Source organism: Heterocephalus glaber, unplaced genomic scaffold (genome assembly GCF_053883595.1).
Source record: "Heterocephalus glaber isolate CG9 unplaced genomic scaffold, H.glaber_assembly_v1.0 deba00001543, whole genome shotgun sequence".
Taxonomy (NCBI): domain Eukaryota; kingdom Metazoa; phylum Chordata; class Mammalia; order Rodentia; family Bathyergidae; genus Heterocephalus; species Heterocephalus glaber.
In genome coordinates this window covers 8,699,003-8,722,397 of record NW_028258336.1, presented here as the reverse complement: position 1 = coordinate 8,722,397, position 23,395 = coordinate 8,699,003, and the positions used below count along the sequence as shown (strand labels likewise).

Here is a 23,395-nt window from a genome sequence, read left to right as displayed (position 1 = left end):
TTTTTGACATGTTCAAAGACAAAAAAAAGAATGCATGTACAAACCTGCTACTAAACAGTGCTTGGTGGCAACTGGAGACATATGATGGCTATAAACTGTTTCCTCAAAATTAAATACATCTGCAGTCTGATAATCAAAAACATTTAGAAAGTTAAGTTCTAATGATAAAACCAAAGCAACAAACTTTCTTTTCCCCATATTTTTAGCAATTTAAAAATTGACGGTTAGCAATTTATTTGACTTAAACACAGTACATCCTTGAAATTAAGAAAAGACAACCACCTGGCTCACTGTCTTCTCAACTTCACTCTAGGGGATTTCAGCCTCAACATAGATGATGCAGCCAGCAACCTGCCTCTCATTTCCCTATAATCTCAGCTACAAGGACCAAGACAGTGTGTCCTCACCTAGAACTGTTTCTAGCTTTGAAATCTTGTATTTCAGTTATCTATGACAACAACAATCTTATCATTTTGACTTCTCTCCCTAATTACTGTCAAGACAATGGAGTAAGCCAAAAACCCATATCAGTTCCTTCTGTCTTTTCCTCTCTGGCCTGAATTCCAAGTTCAACAGGCCAGTATCTTTGCCATCATCTTTCTATTTGTCAAGGAAGACCTCCACCACGAATGACTCCACAAATGCCTGCCTTTTCTGCACCTATATCCACATTGACCTATGTAAGGGTTTGCAAACATTTTGCATAAAGAGTGAAACAGTAAAAATGTTACGGGTTGAGGACCAAACATTTATCTTTGCTGTTTATCATTAAGGTAACTATAGACAACTAGTGAACATGTATGTGTTCTAGTGACTTTATTTACAGAGAGAGAGAGAGAGAGAGAGAGAGAGAGAGAGAGAGAGAGAGAGATTGAGATTATTAAGGTTTCTGCACATCCAATACTTGGCCAATTCCTTTTCTACACAGGGGAAGAAAAACTTATAGTCGCAGACGGATGTTACTATAAAAGACCATTCATCTCAACTGGGCTTTCAGTAAAGATGGCCAGTCGTACTTTTCACTATTTTAGTAGTACAGTATTCTCTGCAATATTCTGCAGCTATTTCAAATTTTCTCCATTCTCCACAAATATCCTTACACAGTCACAACAAGTGATCTGATATTTTAGTCCAAAGAGAAACTTGGTGCAACCCAATCAGAATTCTGTCTTAGCAACAAAACTACAAAAACATTTGCTTCTGCTAGCCCTTCTTTCCTTCTTCATTTCAGTTAGCATGGAAAAGAAATGATCCCTCCCCATTTCAAAAGTTAATCCCCTTCAACACTGTCAGAAATCTCAGATTATCTCCGGGGTACCTATAACTTCTCTCCTGCCTCATTTCCAAGTTCAAGTCTCTTTCATCTTAACAGCACTCATCTCCCCAAGATAAATCAGAAGACCTTTTACCTTACATTTGCCTTAATCTTTTCTTTTCTTCACATTCAAATTTAGGCTATTTTTATTCCTTATTTCCCATGTGTTTTTCAATCAATTTTATTTTCATTACTTATTCATTACTTAATCTCTCATTATTGTGGTAACTTTGTCATAATCTTGCCTATGTAGTTTGCCAGAAACATTTAGCACAGCTGACTACACCATTGTTCTTACTTTCTTTACCTGGCTTCAAATGCTCATACACTCTCCATTTTATTCTTACTCTCCTTGATTACTCATTTTTTTTTTTTTTTTTTTCAGATTTGTACTTCTTTTTCTGTTCTATTTACCTTGGTCTTCCTTCAGATTTTCCTTGTATGGACTCTTCAACTGTCACGTGCATGCTAGTGATTCCAGTACAATGTCAAACAGGGGAAATAATAGGGATAACTAAATAGAAAAGCTTTTAATATTTTACCACCAGAAATAATATTTGCTTTAGTTATGTTCTGAAATATATTATTTATCAAATTAAGGAATTCTTCCTTTATTTCTCATACACTAGTTAAAAATTTTAAAAATCATGAATGGCCCTACCTCTACTTTTAATAGCATAACTATTGAGCTTATGAAGCTCTAGATAGCTAGTTAACTTTACACTATTGTTTTTTTCTTTAATTTAATTGGTACATTTTGGGTATACAATATAATGACATTCATCATAGGAAATTTGCACCTTTACATAATCTCTCTTGGTTCTTATTTTTCCCTCTGCCCCTGCATTCCCTTCAACCACTCCATCCCTTCCTATTTACGAAGACTTTGTTTCCATTTTTTCATTTTCTCATGTTAATTCCAGTCCCATCTTTCCTTTACCCTACCCCTCCCACTTCCCCTTCCCCTTTGCCCCTTTTCTTCCTATTTCACATTATCTATTATACCATTTAGTCCTTATTTACACTTTCAGTTTCTCACACTACAGAAACTATTTCATATTTACACGTGTCCCATTTCTTTCACTTAAGAATATCGCCTCAATGTGCATTCAGTTAGCTATAAATGTCTCTAGTTTCTCATTCTTTATGACTGAGTAGTACTCCATTTTATTAAAAAACCACATTTTCTTGATCCAGTCTCCAGTTGATGGGCATTTGGGCTGCTTCCAAGCTTTAGCTATTACAAATTGTGCTGCTATGAACATGGGTGCACATATATCACTGTGGTATGATTCTTTGAATTCTTTGGGGAAGATACTCAGCAGGGGAATAGCAGGGTCAAATGGGACTTCCAGTCCTAGTTCTTTGAGATATCTCCATACTGATTTCCACAGAGGTTGCACCAGTCTACACTCCCACCAGCAGTGGAGCAGGGTTCCTCTTTCCCCACAGCCCCACCAGCATTTGTTATTGGTTGATTTCATGATAGCAGCCATTCTTTCTGGAGTGAGGTGGAATCTCAGCATTGTTTTCATTTGCATCTCTCGAATGACCAGTGATGTTGAACATTTTTTCATATGTTTATTTGCTATTTCTACTTGTTTGTCTGAGAAATGTCTGTTCATTTCAGATGCCCATTTTTGGATTGGGTCTTTAAATTTGGGAGGTCTGATCTTTTCAAGTTCTTTATAGATTCGAATTAGTAGGCTTTTGTCTGAGGAAAAGCAGGTGAAGATTTTTTCCCACATTGTGGGTTGTCTCTTCACATTCCTGGTGGTTTCTCTTGCTGTGCAGAAGCTTTTTAATAAGAAGAGATCCCATTTGTTGATTGTTTGTGCTAGTTCACGGGCAAGTGAGGTTTTGCTCATAAAATCTTTTCCTACACTGATGTCTTCCAGGGTTCTACCTAACCTCAGTTCCAACTGGTTCAGAGTTTCTATTTTAATATTTAGATCTTTAATCCATTTTGATTTTAGTTTACTGCATGGTGAGAAATATAGGTCTAGTTTTAATCTTTGGCAAGTTGAAGCCCAATTTTTCCAGCACCATTTATTAAAGAGGCCATCTTTCCTTCAGTGAGGGTGTTTGGCTCCTTTATCGAAGATAAGATGGCTGAGTGTGTCTGGCATTCTTTCTGCATCTTCTAATCTGTTCCACTGGTCCTCAGGTCTGTTTCTTTGCCAGTACCATGCTGTTTTTATCACAGTAGCTTTGTAGTATAGTTTCAAGTTGGGGATTGTGATACCACCTGCCATGACTCTGTTACCTGGAATTGCTTTTGCTATTCTGGGTCTCTTCCTGTTCCAAATGAATTTTTGGATTGTTTTCTCAAGGTCTGTGAAGTATGCTGCTGAGATTTCAACTGGGATTGCATTGAATCTATGTAGCAGTTTTGGAAGTATGGCCATTTTCACTATATTAATCCTTCCTACTCAGGAGCAGGGGATGTCTGTCCATTTTCTGATATCATCTTCAATCTCTCTTTTCAGAGTGCCATAGTTTTCAGGGAAAAGGTCGTTGATTTCTTTTGTTAGGTTGATTCCTAGGTATTTCAGTTTTTTGGATGCTATTGTGAAAGGAATTGTTTGCCCTATTTCTGTCTCAGTGAGTCTGTTACTCATGTAGAGGAAAGCTATTGATTTTTGTGTGTTGACCTTGTAACCAGCTACTTGACTGAACTTGGTTATTAAGTCTAGAAGACTTTTGGTGGCATTCTTGGGGTCTTCTATATAGAGTATCATGTCATCTGCAAATAATGACAATTTGACTTCTTCATTACCTATCTTTATTCCTTTTATTTCTTTCTCTTGCATAATTGCCGTGGTTAATGTTTCCAAAACTATACTGAACAAGAGTGGTGATAGTGGACATCCTTGTCTTGTTCCTGATTTGAGTGTGAAGGATTTCAGTTTTTGACCATTTAGTATGATATTGGCTGTTGGTTTTTCATAGATGGCTTTTATCAGATTAAGGTAGAGACCATATATTCTAATTTTTTGTAGGCTTTTTATCCTAAATGCATGTTGGATTTTGTCAAATGCTTTTTCTGCATCTATGGAAATAATCATATGGTTTTTGTCCTTGGCTCTATTGATATAGTGTATTACATTGATTGATTTACATATGTTAAACCATCCCTGCATCCCTGGGATGAATCCCGCTTGATCAGGGTGTATAATCTTCTTGATGGTCTTCTGCATTCTATTTGCCAGTATTTTATTAAGGATTTTTGCATCTATGTTCATTAGTGAGATTGGCCTATAGTTCTCTTTTTCAGTTGGGTCTTTCTCTGCTTAGGGGATCAAGGTGGTGCTTGCTTCCAGGAATGAATTTGGGAGTATTGCTTCCCTTTCAATTTCATTGAAGAGTTTAAAGAGCAGTGGCAGTAGTTCCTCTCTAAATGTCTTGTAGAATTCAGCAGTGAAGCCATCAGGGCCCAGGCTTTCCTTAGTTGATAAGTTTTTAATTATGTTTTCAATTTCATTGGTTGATATTGGGTTGTTTAGAATTTTTAGGTCTTCTTCATTCAACTTTGGTATTTCATATGTATCTAGGAATTTGTCCATTTCTTCTGTATTTTCCATCTTATTGGCATATAGGTTCAGGAAATAGGTATTGATGATCCTCTGGATTTCTGCTGGGTCCATTGTAATTTCACTCCTTTCATTCCTAATTACATGCATGGATTCAGGCCTTTTCTTTCCTTTTTCTTATACGGTTGGCCAAGGGTTTGTCAATTTTGTTTATTCTTTCAAAGAATCAACTCTTGGCTTCATTGATTTTTTTGTATCCTTCTCTTAAGTCTCCATTGAATTGATTTCTGCTCTGATCTTTATAATTTCCTACCTTGTATGAGCATTGGGTTTGTCCTGCTCTTCTTTCTCTAGAATCTTGAGGTTCAGCAGCAGGTTGTTTAATTGGGCTCGTTTTGTTTTTCTAATATTTGTATTCACTGCTATGCATTTCCCTCGTAAGACTGCTTTCATTGTGTCCCACAGATTCTGATATGTTGTATTGTCATTGTCATTAAGTTGAAGGAACTGTCTGATTTCTTCTTTAATTTCCTCTATAACCCATTGGTTATTCAGAAGTGTGTTGTTCAATTTCCATGTGTTTATGAAATTTTTGGAGTTTCTTTTGCTATTGATCTCCAATATCATCGCACTATGGTCTGATAATATACAGGGGATAATTGCAATTCCTTTGCACTTACTTAAATAAGTTCTATGAGTGTGTATGTGGTCTATTTTGGAGAACAACCCATGTGCAGCTGAAAAGAATGTGTATTCTTATTTTGTGGGATGGAATACTCTGTAAACATCTGTTAAGTTCATTTGTTCAAGAGTTCAACTGAGTTCTAGTATTTCATTACTTATTTTTTGTCTAGTTGATCTATCTATTTGTGACAGTGGGGTATTGAGGTCCCCCACTACTATTGTATTAGTGCATATATGACTTTTCATGTCCATTAGTATTTGTTTTATATAGTTGGGCACACTAGTGTGTGGTGCATAGATATTTATGATTTGTCATCTCTTCCTGTTGGATTGATCCCTTTACAAGGACGTAGTGTCCTTCTTCGCCTCTCTTAATCAGTGTTGGTTTGAAATCCACTTGATCTGCAAAGAGGATAGCTACTCTTGCTTTTTTTTGGGTTCCCGTCGCATGGCATATTGTTTTCCACCCTTTAACTTTCAATCTATGAGTTTCCTTTTGAATTAAGTGTGTTTCTTGTATGCATCATATTGTTGGATTTTGCTTCTTGACCCATTCTGCCAGTCTATTTCTTTTGATTGGTGAGTTGAGACCATTAACATTGATGGTTATAACTGGTACATATTGACTTATCATTGTCATGACTTTTTCTTTTTGTTGGATTCTCCCTCTTTACATTTAATTTCTAGTCACGCTCGTGCCCGATGGATTCATTCTGCTGTGCTTCCTAGGGCTGTGATTCTTGTTGTCTATTCCTAGGCTATTGTGTAAAATTCTTTGGAGTGCTGGTTTGGTATTCACGAAGTTCCTAAGGTGCCCTTTCTCATGAAAGTGTCTTATTTCTCCATCAATTTTGAAAGATAGTTTTGCAGGGTATATCAATCTGGGTTGGAGGTTGTTTTCCTTTAGAGCTTGGAATGTCACTCCAAGCTTTTCTTGCCTTGTGGGTTTGAGTTGAGAAGTCTGCTGTGATTCTGATGGGCTTTCCTTTCTATGTGATTGTTTTCTTTTCTCTAACTGATTGTAGAACTTTGTTCTTCTGTTGAGTTTCTGGAATCTTAACTATTATATGGCTATGTGTAGATTTTTTTTGGTCAAGGCTAGTCGGAGTCCTATATGCGTCACTTATCTGTATGTATTTCAAGTTCTTTCCCGTGCTTGGGACGTTTTCTCCCATTATTTCTGTGAACAGTTTTTTTATGCCATCTGCACTCTCTCCTGTTTCTTCGTTGACTCCAATCAGTCTTATGTTATTCTTCTTTCCATCGTCTAGCAGCTGCTGGATTGATTTCTCATGGTCCCTTACAATTCTGAAGCAATTTTTCTTTTCCTGGTCACGAACTGCAATCTTATCTTCTATATCCGAAATTCTGTCCTCACATTGGCTCATTCTGCTGTGGAAACTTGCAATGGAGTTTTTGATCTCTTGGAAATCTGTTTGTGTCTGTTTAATGGATTCCATTTGTTTCCTATGTTGGGATTCCAACATGTTCCTCAGCTCCTCTATTTTTGTATCTGTGTCCTCTCTAGATTTATTAATCATGTCTTGCACTATGGGCACAATCTCTGCTTTATGTGCAAAATTATTTCTGATTTCATTTTTCCCAGATCCTCTTTTGTTGCCAGTTCAGGGAGTCCAGGTGGTTGAGTATCAGAATGTTCCATCTCCTTTCCCTTTGGGGTTGCTGTAGGTGATCTGGAAGTCTGCTTTTGAGACTTGTTTACGTGTCTTCTCATTTTGACCAGGGTCAGGGTGGGGGTGCTGTTGGCGCCCTGCAGCTCACCTCCTCTGCGCTGGAAGCAGTGGGACAGCGGCCCAGAAGCCCCTTCCTCTGGGCTGGGAGCAGTGCAACGGTGACCCAGAAGCCCCTTCCTTTGAGTTGGGAGCAGTGGCACCACCTTTACACTATTGTTGTTGAATACTGTTCTATTTTTAGTAGAGGTGAAGTTGTTCCATTTAGTAGATGTTTAATGTAGGTCAATAGTAAGTTTATATTTGGTTTGTCTTACTGTTCATACTATAATTGTGATTATTTTCTATGGTACATTATTAGCCTTTAGAGTTTGTCAATACTCAGTTTTTATTTAATGCCATAATTGATGCTGATTTTATTAGTATAGCCAAGGTGACACAGCTATTGGCATTAACTGGTTGTTTGGGATGCAAATATCTGGACTGCCTCAGGGTCATTAACAATACTGTGGCCCATTTCTGGAGAACTGGGTACTAGACCAAATATGCTGTAATCTCCCATCCGAGGTAAATGGAGGTGCCTGGATCATAGGAGAGAGGCAAAGGCTTATTAGCCACACCCAGAAGAAAACACTGAAATTAAGGAAGAAAAAAAAGTCTCTAAAACTAAATGACAATTCATGTACAACATACTATAACTCATGGGACACAATGAAAGCTGTCAAAACAACTAAAGACGTCTCTGTACTAGAAATAAAGCTTTTCACTACAATTCAACCTGCATGGTTCAATACAAAACCAAACAAAGAAAAAATAGAAACATGAGAAGACAAACCAAAAAAATGCCTCCCCAAATTTCCAAATCCAAAGCTGATCCACGAGGCATTGAAGGAGATGAAATAAAAAGCCACAAACCCAAATTATTTGAAGTGATATTAGGAGAGATCACAAAACAGATCAAGAAGGTATTTGGCAATCTCACAGAAGACACAATAAGAGCCCCAACTTATGAATGAGTTCCATTCCTGCAGAATGTTTGTAAATTAGATTTGTTTAAGTCAACAAAGTGAGTCTTACACACCTTTGACACAAATATACAATTTAAAGCATTAAAAAAACCAAACACACACAAAAACACTGTAAATAAACTAGTTTTACTTTTACAATAAGCACATGGCAACACAACTATGACAATGTCCAGAAGACATGTGAGTTACTTCTGAGATTTGCTTGCATTTATGAATGTTTGTAACATGAGGTCTGTTCCTATTTGTGAAAGTTCAAAATTTGAATGTCTGTAAGCTGGGGACTTATTGTATAAGTAAACAGATACTGAGCCAAATAAACAAAATGATCAATGAGTCTTCAGAAGACACTAATAAAAAGCTAGCAGAGCTAAGAAAACATGAATGACCAGCATAGAAAAGAATTAGATTCCATAAAAAGGTCCACGTAGAAATTGATGAGATGAAAAAGTGTATTGAAAGTATGGGCAACAGAAGTGATGAATGTGAGGACAGAGTGTCAGAACTAAAGGACAGGGTTAATGTTGGTGACTAATTAATGAGAGGCACCTTAAAAACAAGAAAACATGAGAAATGAATCCAGTAGCTCCTAAATGATGCAAAGAAGACTAAGATTAATTGAAATTAGTGAAAAATTAGAAGACAGCACAAATAGCATAAAAAACCTGTTTACTGAAATAATAGCAGAAAACTTTACAAATAGGGGAAAGAATTTAAAATACAGATAAGTACGGAATATAGAACCCCAAATAGCCATCATCAGCAGAAAACCTCCCCACCACATATCAGTCGCAGAAGTCCAACACAAGAAAAAAATCTTAAAAGCATTTAGAGACTAGCAAAAAATCACTTATACAGTGATAACCCCATTAGAAGTACAGTAGACTTCTCAACATAAACCTTAAAGGTCAGATGAGCTTGGAGTAAAGTACTTCAAGCCCTAAAAGAAAACAATTTCCAACCCAGGCTGATATGACCCGCAAAAGTATCTTTCAAAATTGATGGAAAAATAAGATATATGCCTGACAAAGAGCATCTAAACAAATTCATAACCAGCAAACCAGTATTCCACAAACTTCTGAACGACATCTTGGAAAGAGTCAATGAAGCTAACAATGACAAAGGTCTAATAAAATGAATATGCCAGGTAGGGTTACATATGAATATGCCAGGTAGGGAATCAGCAACAGGAAAATAAGGAATAAGTCAATACCTATCAGGATGAATGCTCTCAATTCCCTAATTAAGAGACACAGACTGATAAAATGGATCAAGAAACAAAATCCAACAGTATGCTGCACACAAAAAAACATTTAACCCAAAAATAAACTCATAAACTAAAAATCAAAGGATGGATAACAGTGTTCTATGAAACGGCACCCCCCCCCCAAAAGCAGGTATAGCTACTTATATTCAAACAAAGTGGACTACAAGCCAAAACTAATCAAAAAAGGCAAAGAAGGCTACTACATTGGTTAAGGGAATAATTCAATAGGAAGAGATAACAATCAACATATACACACACCAAACAATGACTCCCTCAACTTTATAAAACAAGCACTACTAGCCCTCCCACTTCCTTCCCCTTTGCCCCTTTTCTTCCTATTTCACATTACCTATTATACATTTAGTCCTTATTTACACTTTCAGTTTCTCACACCAGAGAAACTATTCGGTATTTACACATGTGTATCCTATTTATTTCACTTAAGAGTATCGCCTCAATGTGCATCCACTTAGCTATAAATAGGGGAAAGGCTAGAAGGGAATGGGATTAATATGAGAAAATGGAAAAATAGGAACAAAATCTTTGTAAATAGGGAGGACTGGAGGGGTTGAAGGGAGGGCTGGACAAGGGTGAAAAATAAGAACCAAGAGAGACTATGTAAAGGTGCAAATTTCCAATGATGAATGTCATTATATTGTATACCTAAAATGTACCAATGATTAGAATGAATAATCGATAATGCAAAATAGGAAGAAAAGGTCCAAAGGGGTAGGGGTAGTGGTAGGGGCAGGGGAAAGGAAAGAAGGGAAAGGAAAAATGATGAAAAATGGAAAAAATGGAAATAAAGTCTTTGTAAATAGGGAAGGGTGGAGGGGGTGAAGGGAGGGCTAGGAATGGGGAAAAAATAAGAACCAAGATGCATTATGTAAAGGTACAGTTCCCAATGAGAAATGTAATTGTGTTGTATACCTACAATGTACCAATAAAAGAATTTAATACAAAAAAAAACAACAAGCACTACTGAACATAAAAGACCAGGATAAACATAAACACAATTATAGTGGGGAAAGTCAATATTTCAATTTCACAAATAAATCAACTAGACCAAAATAGGACAAAGAAATATCAGAGTTGAACAAAACCTTCAAACAAATGGAGTTAATAGATATCTACAGTGTTCCACCCAACAAGAATAGAATACACATTCTTTTCAGCAGCACATAGAACTTCTCCAAAATACACCACATACTAGTGATTAAAGCATGCTCAAGTAAATGTAAAAGAAATGAAATTATTCCATGCATATTATAGATCATAATGCAATGAAATTAGAAATCAACAACAACAAAAAAGAAACCCAGAAATTATACAAATGCATGGAAACTAAATAGTTTAAATAAATTCTTTTAAATAAACAATGAATTATACAAGAAATCAAGGAAGAAATAAAACAGCTTCTAGAACTAAATGACAATTCATGTACAACATACCAGAACTTATGGGACAAAATGAAAGCAGTCTGAAGAGAAAAGTTTATACCTTTGAATGCCCACATCACAAAAACAGAGCAAGCACAAATAAATAATGTAATGAAGCACCTCAAGGTCCTGGAAAAACAAGAACAATCTAAATCAAAAGCTAGTACAAGGAAGGAAGTTATAAAGATCAGAGCAGAAATCAATAAAAGTGAGATTAAAGAATACAATGAATTAATGAATTGAAGACTTGGCTCTTTGAAAGAATAAACAAAATAGCAAAACCCTTAGCCAATCTAACTAAAAAAAGGAGAGAAAAGACCCAAATCAATGTAATTAGAAATGAAGAAGTAAAATCAAAAGACACTGCCAAAATAAAAGATTGTTAACAACTATTTTGCAAACATGTACACCAATAAAGTGCAGAATACAAAAGAAATGGATTCCTAGATACACATGAATTACCAAAACTGAACCAAGAAGACTTAAAAACCCTAACTAGTCCAGTAACAGGCAATGAAATTAAAACAGTAACAAAAAAAAAAACCTACCAAGAAAAGCCCAGGTCTGTGTTCACTGTTGAATTCTGGAAAATTATTGGGAAGATATAACATTAATGCTCCTCAAGATCTTTAACGAAATTGAAAGGGAAGGAATACTCACAAAGTCATTCCTGGAAGCTAGCATTACCCTGATTCTAAAACCAGACAGAGATCTAACTAAAAAAGATCTAACTAAACTCTTTAATGAATATAGATGCAAAAAGCCTCAATAAGATACTGAATGCTATGAATCATCAAAATGGTAATACATCATGATCATGTAGGCTTCATCTGAGGGATGCAGGGATAGTCCAACATATGCAAGTCAATAAATGTAATACATCAAATAAACAAAAGCAAAAATAAAAATCACATGATCATCTCAATGCAGAGATGCAGAAGAAGCTTTTGACAAAATCCAACATCATTTCATGATAAAAACAGAAGAAAATAGGTATAGCAGGACCTTATCTCGATCTGACAAAAGCCATTTATGACCAATCTATGGCCAATATCATATTAAACAGGGAAAAACTGAAAGCTTTCTCTCTAAAAATCAGAAACAAGACAAGGATGTCCACTATCACCACTCTTGTTCAACACAGTACTCAAAACATTAGCAAGAAGAATTCACAAGAAAAAGAAATGACTTCTGGGAAGATGGTGGAGTGGTAAGCAGCAACAAATCAACCTGTCCTATACTCTAATAAGATGGAAAACTCAGAACAAATAGACAGATTCCTAGATACATATGAATTACTAAAGTTGAATCAGGAGATATAAAACTTTTAAATAACCTAAAATCAGTCAAACAATTGAAGTAATTAAAAAACTACTAAGAAAGAAAAGCCCAGGTCCTGACGGATTCACAGCTGAATTCTATAAGAACTTTAGAGACGATCTAATGCCACGACTACTGAAACTCTTTAATGAATTGAAAGGAAAGAAATACTCCCAAAATCATTCCTGGAAGCAAGCATTATCCTGATACCAAAGTCAGAGAAGGATTCAATCAAAAAAGAGTACAATGGGCCAATCTCCTTAATGAACATAGATGCAAAAAACCTCAATAATATTCTGGCAAACAGAATGCAGCAAGTCCTCAAGAAGATTATACACCATGACCAAGTAGGATTTATCCCAGGCATGCAGGGATGGTTCAACATATGCAAATCAATAAATGTAATACACTATATTAACAGAACCAAGGACAAAAACCACATGATCATCGCAATAGATGCAGAAAAAAGCATTTGACAAAGTCCAACACCCATTCAGATAAAAACCCAACAGACAACTGGAATAGAAGGTCTTTATCTCAATCTGATAAAAGCCATCTATGACAAACCAACAGCCATAATCATACTAAATGGTCAAAAACTGAAAGCTTGCACTCTAAATTCAGGAACAAGACAAGGATGCCCACTATCACAACTCCTGTTAAACAAAGGTCTGGAAACATTAGACAAAGAAATTAGACAAGAGAAACAAATAAAAGGAATACTAATAGGAAAGGAAAAAGTTAAATTATTATTTTTCTGATGACATGATACTCTACATAGTACACCCCCAAAATCCACCAAAATGCCCCTAAAATTAATAACCAAATTTGGTAGCATAGACGGATACAAAGTCAACACTCCAAAATCAATAGCATTCCTGTACATGAATAACAAACTCACCAAGAGAGCAATTAGGGAAATAATACCTTTCACAATAGCATCAAGATTACCTAGGAATTAATCTAATGAAGGAAGTGAAAGACCTTTACATTGAAAACTACAGTACTTCAAAAAAGGAGATTAAAGAGGATATTAGAAAATGAAAACACATCCCATGTTCTTGGATAGACAGAACCAATATAGTGAAAATGGCCATACTTTCAAAAATTGTTATACAAATTTAATGCAATCCCAATCAAAATACCAATAGCATACCTTCCAGAACTAGAAAACACAATCCTAAAATTCATATGGAACCAGAAGAGACCTAGAATAGCAAAAGCAATTCTGGGCAGCAAGGGCAAGGCAGGGGGCATCACAATCCCCAATTTGAAATTATACCACAAAGCTACCATGATTAAAAAAAAATAATAACATGGTACTGGGAAAAAAAACAAACCTGAAGATAAGTGGAACAGAACAGAAGATGCAGAAACAACTCCAAGCACACTGAACCACTTATCTTTCACAAAGGTGCCAAACTCCTTCACTAGAAGAAAGAGAGCCTCTTTAATAAATGGTGCTGGAAAACTGGCTTTTTACAGGCTGAAGATTAAACCTAGAACCATATCTCTTACCATGCACTAAACTAAAATGAAAATGGATCAAAGTTCTAAATATAAAAACAGAAACACTTAATCTGCCGGAAGACGGAATAGGTAAAACTCTCAAAGACAAAGGTGTAGGCAAAAACTTTATGAAAAAAACCCTTATTGCACAGGAACTATCACAAAGAATCAACAACTGAGATCACACCAAATAAAAAAGCTTTTCTACAGCAAAAGAAACCACCAATAGACTGAAGAGAACTCATACTATGGGAAAAATTTTTTATCAGGTACCCCTCAAAGGTCTAACATCTAGACTATATAAGGAACTAAAAAAAATCAGACCCCCCAAATTTAAAGACCCAGTCCAAAATGGGGCATCCGAAATGAATAGACACTTCTCAGGTGAAGAAGTACAAACAGCAAATATATATATGAAAAAATGCTCAATATCACTGGCTATTGGAGAAATGCAAAATAAAACAACACTGAGATTCCATCTCACTCCAAAAAGTATGGCTATCATCAAGAAATCAACCAATAACAAATGTTGGCAGGGCTGTGGGGAAAAAACAACCCTTCTCCATTGCTGGTGTGAGTGTAAACTCGTATAACCACAATAGAAATCAGTATGGAGATTCCTCAAAAAACCAAAGCTAGAGGTTCCATTTGATTCAGGTGTTTCTCTTCTGGATATCTTCCCAAAAGAGTTAAAAGCACAATGACATATGCATACCCATGTTTATAGCACACAATTTATAATAGCTACATCTTGGAAACAGCCCATATGGCCATCAAAAGATGAATAAAGAAAATGTGGTATTTATATACAGTGGAGTACTACTCTGCCATAAAGAAGAATAAATGAGTCATTTGTAGGAAAATGGATGTTCACTGAGACCATAATCTTTTTTTTTTTGTACCGGGAATCGAACTCAGGTCCTTGTGCTTGAGCAGCAGGTGGTGAAACCACTGAGCTAAATCCCCAGTCCTAATGAGACCATAATCTTAAGTGAAATAAATTGGACACACAAATTTAAATAATGCATTGTTTGTCTTGTGTGAGAAACCCAAAGGATAAATAAGGAGCATAATGGAGGATAGATATTGTGGGCCTGGAGATTTAGCTCAGTGGCACCGCGCCTGCCTTGCAAGCACAAGGTCCTGAGTTTGATCCCCGGTACCAAAAAAAAAAAAAGTATAGATATTGAAAAGTAGGACGAACATGTTCAAATGGGAAGAGCAACATGGGAAGAGGGAGGGGAAAGGGAAGAAAGGGAAAAGGCAAAAAAAGAAAAGCAAAAAAACTCCCCCCAAAAAAGAATGGAAGGAAAAAAATGGAAAAACTTTTGCATATGGGAGAAGAAGGGCTGAAAAGAGGGGGAGGGTAATGTTAAAGAAAATAAGAATTAAGATATATTATGTACAGGTACAAATTCCCCATGATTAATGTGATTAATATGTACAACAAATAATGTACTAATAAAAAAATAAAGTTTAATAAAAAATAAAAAATAAGTGGTATATATAGGAAAGAAGTCAAATTATTATTTGCAGATGACAACATGACCCTCTGTATAGAAGACCTCCCCCCAAAATTTCACCAAAAGACTCTTAGAATTAATAACTGAATTTAGTAATATATCAGGATACAAAAATCAACAGTTTCTGTAATAATGAATCCCCTGAGAAAAATATAGAAAAAAACCCACCACTCACAATAGCACCAAGAAAAATTAAAATGAAGTTAACAGAGCTCTACAATGAGAACTACAGTAGGCTGGAAAAGGAAATTGAAGAAGACATCAGAAAATGGAAAGATATCCCTGTTCCTGGAACCAATATAGTCAAACTTCTAAAACTGATATACAGATTTATCACAATCCCAATCAAAATGCCAACAGCATTCTTCACAGAACTGGAGAAAATAATCCTAAAATTCATATGGAAGCAGAAGAGACCTAGAAGACCAAAAGCAATCCTGGGTAACAAGAGCAAAGATGGAAGCATCACAATCCTGGACCTAAAGTTACATTACATTGATAAAAACAACATGATACTGGCACAAAAACAGACATGAGGGTCAATGGAACAGAAGAGGATGCATGAACAAACCCAAGCACAGTCAACTATTTGATCTTTGACAAAGGGGCCAAAAAACAGACTAGAGGAAAGATAGCCTCTTTAATAAATGGTTTTGGGAATACTGGCTATCCACATGCAGAAGATTGAATCTAGACTCGTATTTCTCACCACATAGTAAGCTAAAATCAAAACATATCAAAGAACTGAACGTTGAAATGGAAACACTTAACTTCCCAGGAGATAAACTAGGTAAAACTCTTGAAGTCATAGGACAGAACCCCAGTTGCACAGGAAATAGTACCAAGAATTGAAAAATGGTATCATATCAACTTAAAAGCTTTTCCATAGTAAAAGAAACAACCAACAGAGTGAAAAGACAACCTACAGAATGGGGAAAAAATTTGCCAACTATTCCTCAGGTAGAGGACTAATATCCAGAATTTATAAAGAAAAAAAGTAGCCCCCCCATCAAAGACCCAAATGAAAATGGGTAAATGAAATAAACAGGTACTTCATAGACGAAGTACAAATGGACAATAAATACATGAAGAAAGGCTCAACATCATTGGCCATTAGAAAAATGCACATTAAAACAAAACTAAGAGTCCATCTTACCTCAGAAAGAATTGCCATTATCAAGAAATCAAATAGTAACAAATTCTGGCAAAGTTGTGGGGAAAAATGAACCCTTCTACATGGTTAGTGGGAATGTAAACTAGTACAACATTATGGAAATCAGTATGCAGTTTCCTCAAAAAATAACTAGAAATTCCATTTGATCCAGCTATTCCCTTTATAGGTATCTTCCCAAAAGAGGGAAAGACATCACATTATAGTGACAGCACGCATACCCATGTTTACAGCAGCACAAGAAAATGTGATAATTACACGGAATGGAGTACTACTCTGCCACAAAGAATGATAAACTTGAGTCATTTGCAGAAAAGTCGATGTACTTTGAGACCATAATGCTTAGTGTAATAAATTAGACACACAAGCTTAAATGGTTTCTCTTACATGAAAAACTATAAATAAGGAGCAAAATAAAAGACAGATAAGAGGAAGTAGGGAGATAAATCTTTCTCAAGTGGGAAGGGGATCAAGAGATAGAAGGAAGGGGAAGAAGGGGAAGGAAAGGGATGAAAAAAGAAATTAATATGTAACAACATGTACATGTAACAACTCCACACAATGAATGTAAACATTGTACTAATAAAAATTACACATGTATTGCAAACATATACTAATAAAAATACTTAGAAAATAAAGGAGTCTTAAGACCAAAACAAAACAGCAAAGTTTTGTATGTATTTAGATGACCATGTAGGTTTTTTCCTCCATTGTAGTAATACGATGTTATGTTAATTGGCTTCTAGATGTGAAAGCAACCTTCTTTCCTAAAATAAATACCATGTAACTGTGACATTATTCCTCTTGTATGTTGCTAGATTCTATTTATAAGTAGTTTGTTTAGCATTTTAGTATCTCTAAGTCATATCAGCCTGTAATTTTTTCTGTAATATTTTTGAAATTGTTGTACTCAAGGATATGTGCTGGCTTCATAAAATGAGTGCAAGTGTTTTTTTCCTCCTCTATCCTCTTAAAAGTCTTCTGTACAGTACTGGTACTATTTCTCTTTTAAATGTTTAGAATAATTAACTGATAAAGATATCTTGGTCTGGAGATGTCAGTCTGTCTCTATCAGTAGTTTCTGACTGAGTACCAGAAGTTCTACATGATGTTATCTTCCCTACTGAGGAGTCAGTCTATCTGTCAGGTAGGAGAGAGTCAGAGCTTCTCAATTCAGTCAGGGACTGAGCTAACATAAAGTTTATTTGGTACCTTTGTAAAATTCTGTCATAGTTTTCTATTGCTGAGATAAGGACTTACCACAAACTCAGTAATCTGCAACAACATATATTTATTATTTTACTGCTCTGTAGTCTTAAAGTCTCATTCAGATCTCACTGGGCTGTAATCAAGGTGTTGACAAAGCTGCATTCCTTTCTGGAGATTCCAGGAAAGGATACTTTCCTTTTCCTTGTCTAACTTGAAGAGGCCACTTACATTCTTGGTGTGGGGTCTCTTCATTCATCTTCAAAGTCAACACTTTTACATTTCTCTGACCATTCTTCCATATTCACTAACCCTCCTCCTCTGCTTCCCTCTTCCACTTTTTAAGACACTTGTCCTTATACTCAGCCCACCAGGATAATTCAGGATAATCTCCAACTCTTAAGGTCAGTCATTACAAAAATAAATCCAAAATGATCAATGATGTATTCTTTTTTAATATACCAAGGTCAAAAAATTAGAACATCTATTTAGCTGCAGTTATTAGAACCATACTCAATCCATATTGATTTACATAGCACTTTTTGATATTCAGACTAGAATCATGTCTATACAATTTTATTAGTTATTAATATGGGGTTTCTAAATCATTGATTATCCTTAAAGTTTTTATTAGTTATTAATATGTGCTTCTTTAGGTTATTAGTTATCCTTAAAGTATTTATTAGTTATGAATATGTAGTTACTTAAATCATTAGTTATCCTTACTTAAGGTATTTATACAGCATTTCCACACAGCATTTGATTTAGTAGGGTATAAAATACAGTCCTTTCCTTGGGCAAGAAAGAGGTAAGACATTCAGGTTGGAAATGATATAAAACAGTAATGTGTGGGATGTAGAAAACAGTGCCATAAAATTAAAAGAGTCATTAACATGAACTCCAGAAGCTACAATCACTGATTATATGGAGAGACCTTAGGTAACATGTAGTCTGATACTTGAATGGTATAGCTGAAGAGACCTTTTTGCTTATTAACCTTATGTAAAGTAACATCAAATAAGCAGTAGAATGGAATTAGAACTCTAGTGTTCTGATTCCTGGTTCAATGTAGTTGTAAAATAAAAAGATGTGAACTTAAGAGAAGGGAAAAGGTGCATAAAGAGACCAGAAGGAGGAAACACAACATAATCAAGATGTGATGTAAAAGGAGATGAATACAGCTGTTTTGAAAACAGGTAGAAGCTACCGTTCATGGAGTAGGGGGTGAAATTATGGAGAAATCAGAATTGAGGCTGGGTTTAGATAGTAGGAATCAGGAGAGGGTTTGGGTATATGTTGAGGACCAGGCACGATATGTATAAATTGGTGGGGGCCAGGCCACAGGCTCCGCATTCTCAGGCCTGGGTTGACTTGCCTCAGGAGCAGACAAATATGCAAAAGGCTACAGACTTCCTGGCTGTGTGGGAAAGTAACCACAGGGCTCTTGAGGCAAATAGCAACTGCTGAGGACAATACAAAATGCAGGAATCTAGGTATGGGGAAGGACTTTAAGTTATTCCCTTTGAGTTTCTAAACTTGTTCTCTATTTTACTACCCTAGTCTTACTGCAGTCTCTGTTCCTGGAAAAGTACACTACCCCCTTCCCTGTGCTTCTTGCTGAATAATAAAAGCAGGTCCACCTTGGAGTTTGTCTAGCCTGTCCACTAAAGGCAGACTCCTCCCTGTCCCTCTTGTACCTTGAATATTGTATTGGTCTCTTTCTTTTATTCCCCATTGTCTTCCCTACAGGTATCTGGGTATCTGATCATGGCAGATATAGACATGATAAAATTCACTGTATAATAAGATTAATTCTGGAAAAAAACTTACTGTGAAAACAGGTTGAGAAAAAAAGTAAGGCAGGGAAACCAGTTAGTAATCTTGATGCAGCGATGGTGAGGGAAATAGAAAAGAGAAGTATGAGAGAGTTGGAAGGAAGATTTGCCAAGATTTCATGACTAAGTGGAAGTGGGAAAGACATTCAGTTTGAAACATGTCACGCTTGAAGGAACGACACTATATTTAAGTAAAAAGATTCTGTAGACAAGTAGAGAAACATGAGAGTAGAGCTCAGGGAAAAGATTAGCACTGGCAAGTTAAATTTAACCACATATCATAGAAACTATTATGCACTCTCTACTTTACTTTAAGTTTTCAGATCAATAGTGGCTAAGTCCAATGTTCTTCCTTAAATCAATAGCCCACAGTAGTTTTCAACTAGTATAATAGCTATCAGTTCTTGAGTATTTACCATATGCTAGTCATGTTTTGGGTACTTTACATATATCAGCTTATTTAATCCTCACAACTCTTTAGTAAGATGCCATTGTTGGTGCCCCTTTTGTAGTTGAGAAAACTGAGATATAGAGAGGTTTGGACATTAGCAACAGTCTATCTCTCCTTAACTACTACACTAGTTTCACATTTTGGCAAATAATCATACTAAAATGGTCTAGAATGAAATTCCCCCTTCATTCTACCAAGCAAACTGGAAAGGTTTTAATGTACTTACTTGTAATGTATTTGTATCCCATACTTTCAGAGTTTTATCAAATGAGCTTGATGTAAACATGCCTGTGTCATGAGGATACCACTGAACAGTCTCCACACTGTATTTGTGAACATCAGGATGGTTTCTACAAAACAGCAATCACAATTTAAAGATAATTGATTTATGTGAGATTCAAAACTGGTACTATATTAAGAACAAGTAGCAGTTTCAGTATAATATGATTTGTCACACCTAAATCACATTCTTATGTCCAAGCTGTCCAGGAGACAGGGAGAATGTCCAGACATCTCCAGATTTAGGCTCCTATAGCATTATGCGGTGGTTAGGCCCCTTCCTAAGGCTCACCATGTGGGAGACTTCCCATTTTTCTATTATGTATAGCCTGAAGGCATCAGCCAGCTACACTGGACTTATTCTGTTGTGCAGGTAGCAGGAGTTTGTCTTTATTGGATTCCTCTTTTAGTTTTGGATTTGTTTTTCTTAAGTATCTTTCTATTAGCACTCCCATTCTTAAAATTGTTGAAAGTCTCACCCACTTCCGTGGTGTCCCACACAATACCACTTGTTATTAGGAAACTTATACTATAACAGAAGAACGCACTTGGTGGATGTCCATGAGATTCACTAGTCCCATCACCACAGAAGTATGATCTGTTGACGAATACATTATGACATGAGCTATATTACCACACCAGGGGTTGTGCTGTTCTAAAGGATACAGTACATGCTTTGAACCAGTAATCGATACTGTACATGTGTCATGCTATTAAATCTTAATTCAAACAAATGAGCTTTTAAAAGATACTTACGAGACAATGAGAAAAATCTGACAACTGCTTGGATATTTAATGTCAGTAATTTTTGTGTATGTGAGACAGTGGTACTGTGGTTATGTTTATAAAAATCCTTTTTGTTTTAGAGATACAAACAAATAATTTTGGATGAAATAATATGCTATCTGGGATTTATTTCAAAATAATATTGAGAATAAACTTGTATGGGTAGAGAAGAAAAAAGATTACTTATGACTGATAGTTGGTGAGGTTGGGTAATGGGTATATGGTTCTTATATTACTGGCTCCTTTTACATAAAATTAAAAAAATTAATAGGATACTATACTCCTATGTAGACAGAACCATAATGGGTTTTGATTTTCAAGGGTGAAGCTCTGTAGCAGACATCCCTGCCCAATACTAGTGGGCTACAAGTAGCACCTGCTTCTTGCTTTCCATAATTCAGCTACATTGTTTTATATCAGGAGTCAGACCGAAGCTCTACATGACTCCAATGGGCATGTCAGATGGCGGACTGCTTGAGTATAGCTCTTCCCTCAATGGCTGCCACAGACATGTAGGCCCTGGTCTGTGAAGTGGCAGGACCCTGCTGAGTTACGTGCAGCTGAGGTCAGCGTGACCCCAATTAAAATCCTTTCCCCCGAATTAGGGCTTCTCACTGACCCAGTGGGTGGCTTGCTAATTGCACGCCGTACTGGTTTGTTCTATCCAATCAAAATAAACAGTGCTTACTCCCTAACGCCCTGCCTGGTGCCATCATGCCAGGTGTTCAGCAGTATTTCACTAGTTGCCTTCAAAGCACACCCTGCTCCCTATTCCTTCCCATGCATGTATTCAATAAACACTGGATGCGCTTGGGGGCCTTTGTCTTTGCTGCCATCAGCAGCACTGATCATCCCCCAAGACTCAGCTTCTCTCTGTCTTTTTTCCTGTCTGTTCTTTAATTCGCCTTGTGCTGTGGTGGCTTATAGGAGGCCAGGACCCATGGCAGAGGTTTCGGCAATGTCCCTGTCCTGGTTCCTTACAAAGGTCTGCATCACAATAGTAGGTAAAGAATCCTGAACACTTGTGGTGTTAACTGAAGGAACAAGAATGTGAAGCAAAGTCTTAAATGCCAGCTCAGGCTTTAAGACGGCTACAAAAATATATTGCCTACCCATATATCCTTTCTTCTTCTGCTATGTATATACTTACATATTTTAACTAACTTCCCATTTTTCCTCAGTTACCGCCACTATTTTATATAGGTTAACTGTATAGATAACTGTCCATAGATTGCATGATACTGACACAAATTCCTGTGAAAATAGTGGAACAACAGGCTTTATTTTGAGCTGGATGTGGTAATTAAATAGACTCAGGATCATCATCCTTTGTAGAGAAGGATGAATAATTTTTTATTTTTTGTATAGTGGACATTTGTGTAGGTTAGGCTGGAGCTTTTTTAAAAAAAGATGAGGTATATGACAAGAAAGATATATAGGGATGTTGAACAGCCAAATGGGTGGATAGCAGTAGACATGTGCCATTTTTTCTCAGCTGCTACGCATTCAAACTCCTATTTGGTGGGAATCCCCCCTTTTTTGTTGAAAAGCAAACCCCTGCCTCTTGGAAAGAAAGGGACTCCAGACACTTTCTTTTCCTCCTTTTTTGGACCAAGGAGAAGGATATATGTAAGACTCTGAGTTTTTAGGTCATAATGAAATCCCAAGGAGAGCCAGCCATTATTCATGGCTAGGGAGTTGAGTCTGTATTACTGACATGCAGCAAAACCCAAACTTAGTTGTTCTTGCAGTGTAACTTCTTTTCTGTTTGTTTTCTAAGTTTGATTCTCACATCTTCTTGACAGTTATGTGAGATACTAAATATCTTTCCAATAAATTTCTGCTTAAAATAAATAGAATCGATTTTTATTGGCTCTTGAGAATCTTGACTTCTATAGAGATTTTCTTACAGTGATAACACTTTTAAATAAAACCAAGCTTTAATGTAGTGATCATAAATAAAAGCTCATTTATATTTTAAAATTAAAGTTTAAAGTAGGACCAATATAACATTATTCTCTTACTAAGTAGGATGTTAATCTCATTCACATTTAATAATTTTGGTAGAAAACTCTTTTTATTGCTGAAAAACAAATAATATTAAGTATATCAACAATAAATATCCAAAAAGTCTAAGCCACATTAACCAAATAACAATTTTATTAAAATTATTTTTAAAAATTAGATTGTAAATTCTACTGATTGAATATGTCATTTTAACTCACTTGGTAAAGATGCTCACTATATGCCCATTTTCAAATTTAAAGTCATAGTCAGTAAAACAAGAGTGGCCACACCAAGCATTTTTACTTATGTTACATACCAAAAAAGCAGATCACATTCTCTCACGAGATGTAGAAT

General features: G+C 36.0%; 1 protein-coding gene across 12 annotated transcripts in view; it reads right to left on the bottom strand.

Annotated features, from left to right (window-relative positions):
* Nucleotides 1–23,395, bottom strand: part of Ercc8 (ERCC excision repair 8, CSA ubiquitin ligase complex subunit) — a 74,235-nt gene that overhangs the window by 24,968 nt on the left and 25,872 nt on the right. For 11 of the 12 annotated variants that reach the window (XM_004862894.3, XM_004862897.3, XM_004862895.3 and 8 more), the window contains 2 exons: nucleotides 20,196–20,319; nucleotides 45–126 (listed from right to left, as the gene is read on the bottom strand). In XM_004862894.3, the coding sequence (XP_004862951.1) occupies nucleotides 45–126; nucleotides 20,196–20,319 (206 nt within the window). The remainder of the gene's footprint in view (nucleotides 1–44; nucleotides 127–20,195; nucleotides 20,320–23,395) is intronic. The other variant, XM_087189583.1, reaches the window with a different exon arrangement.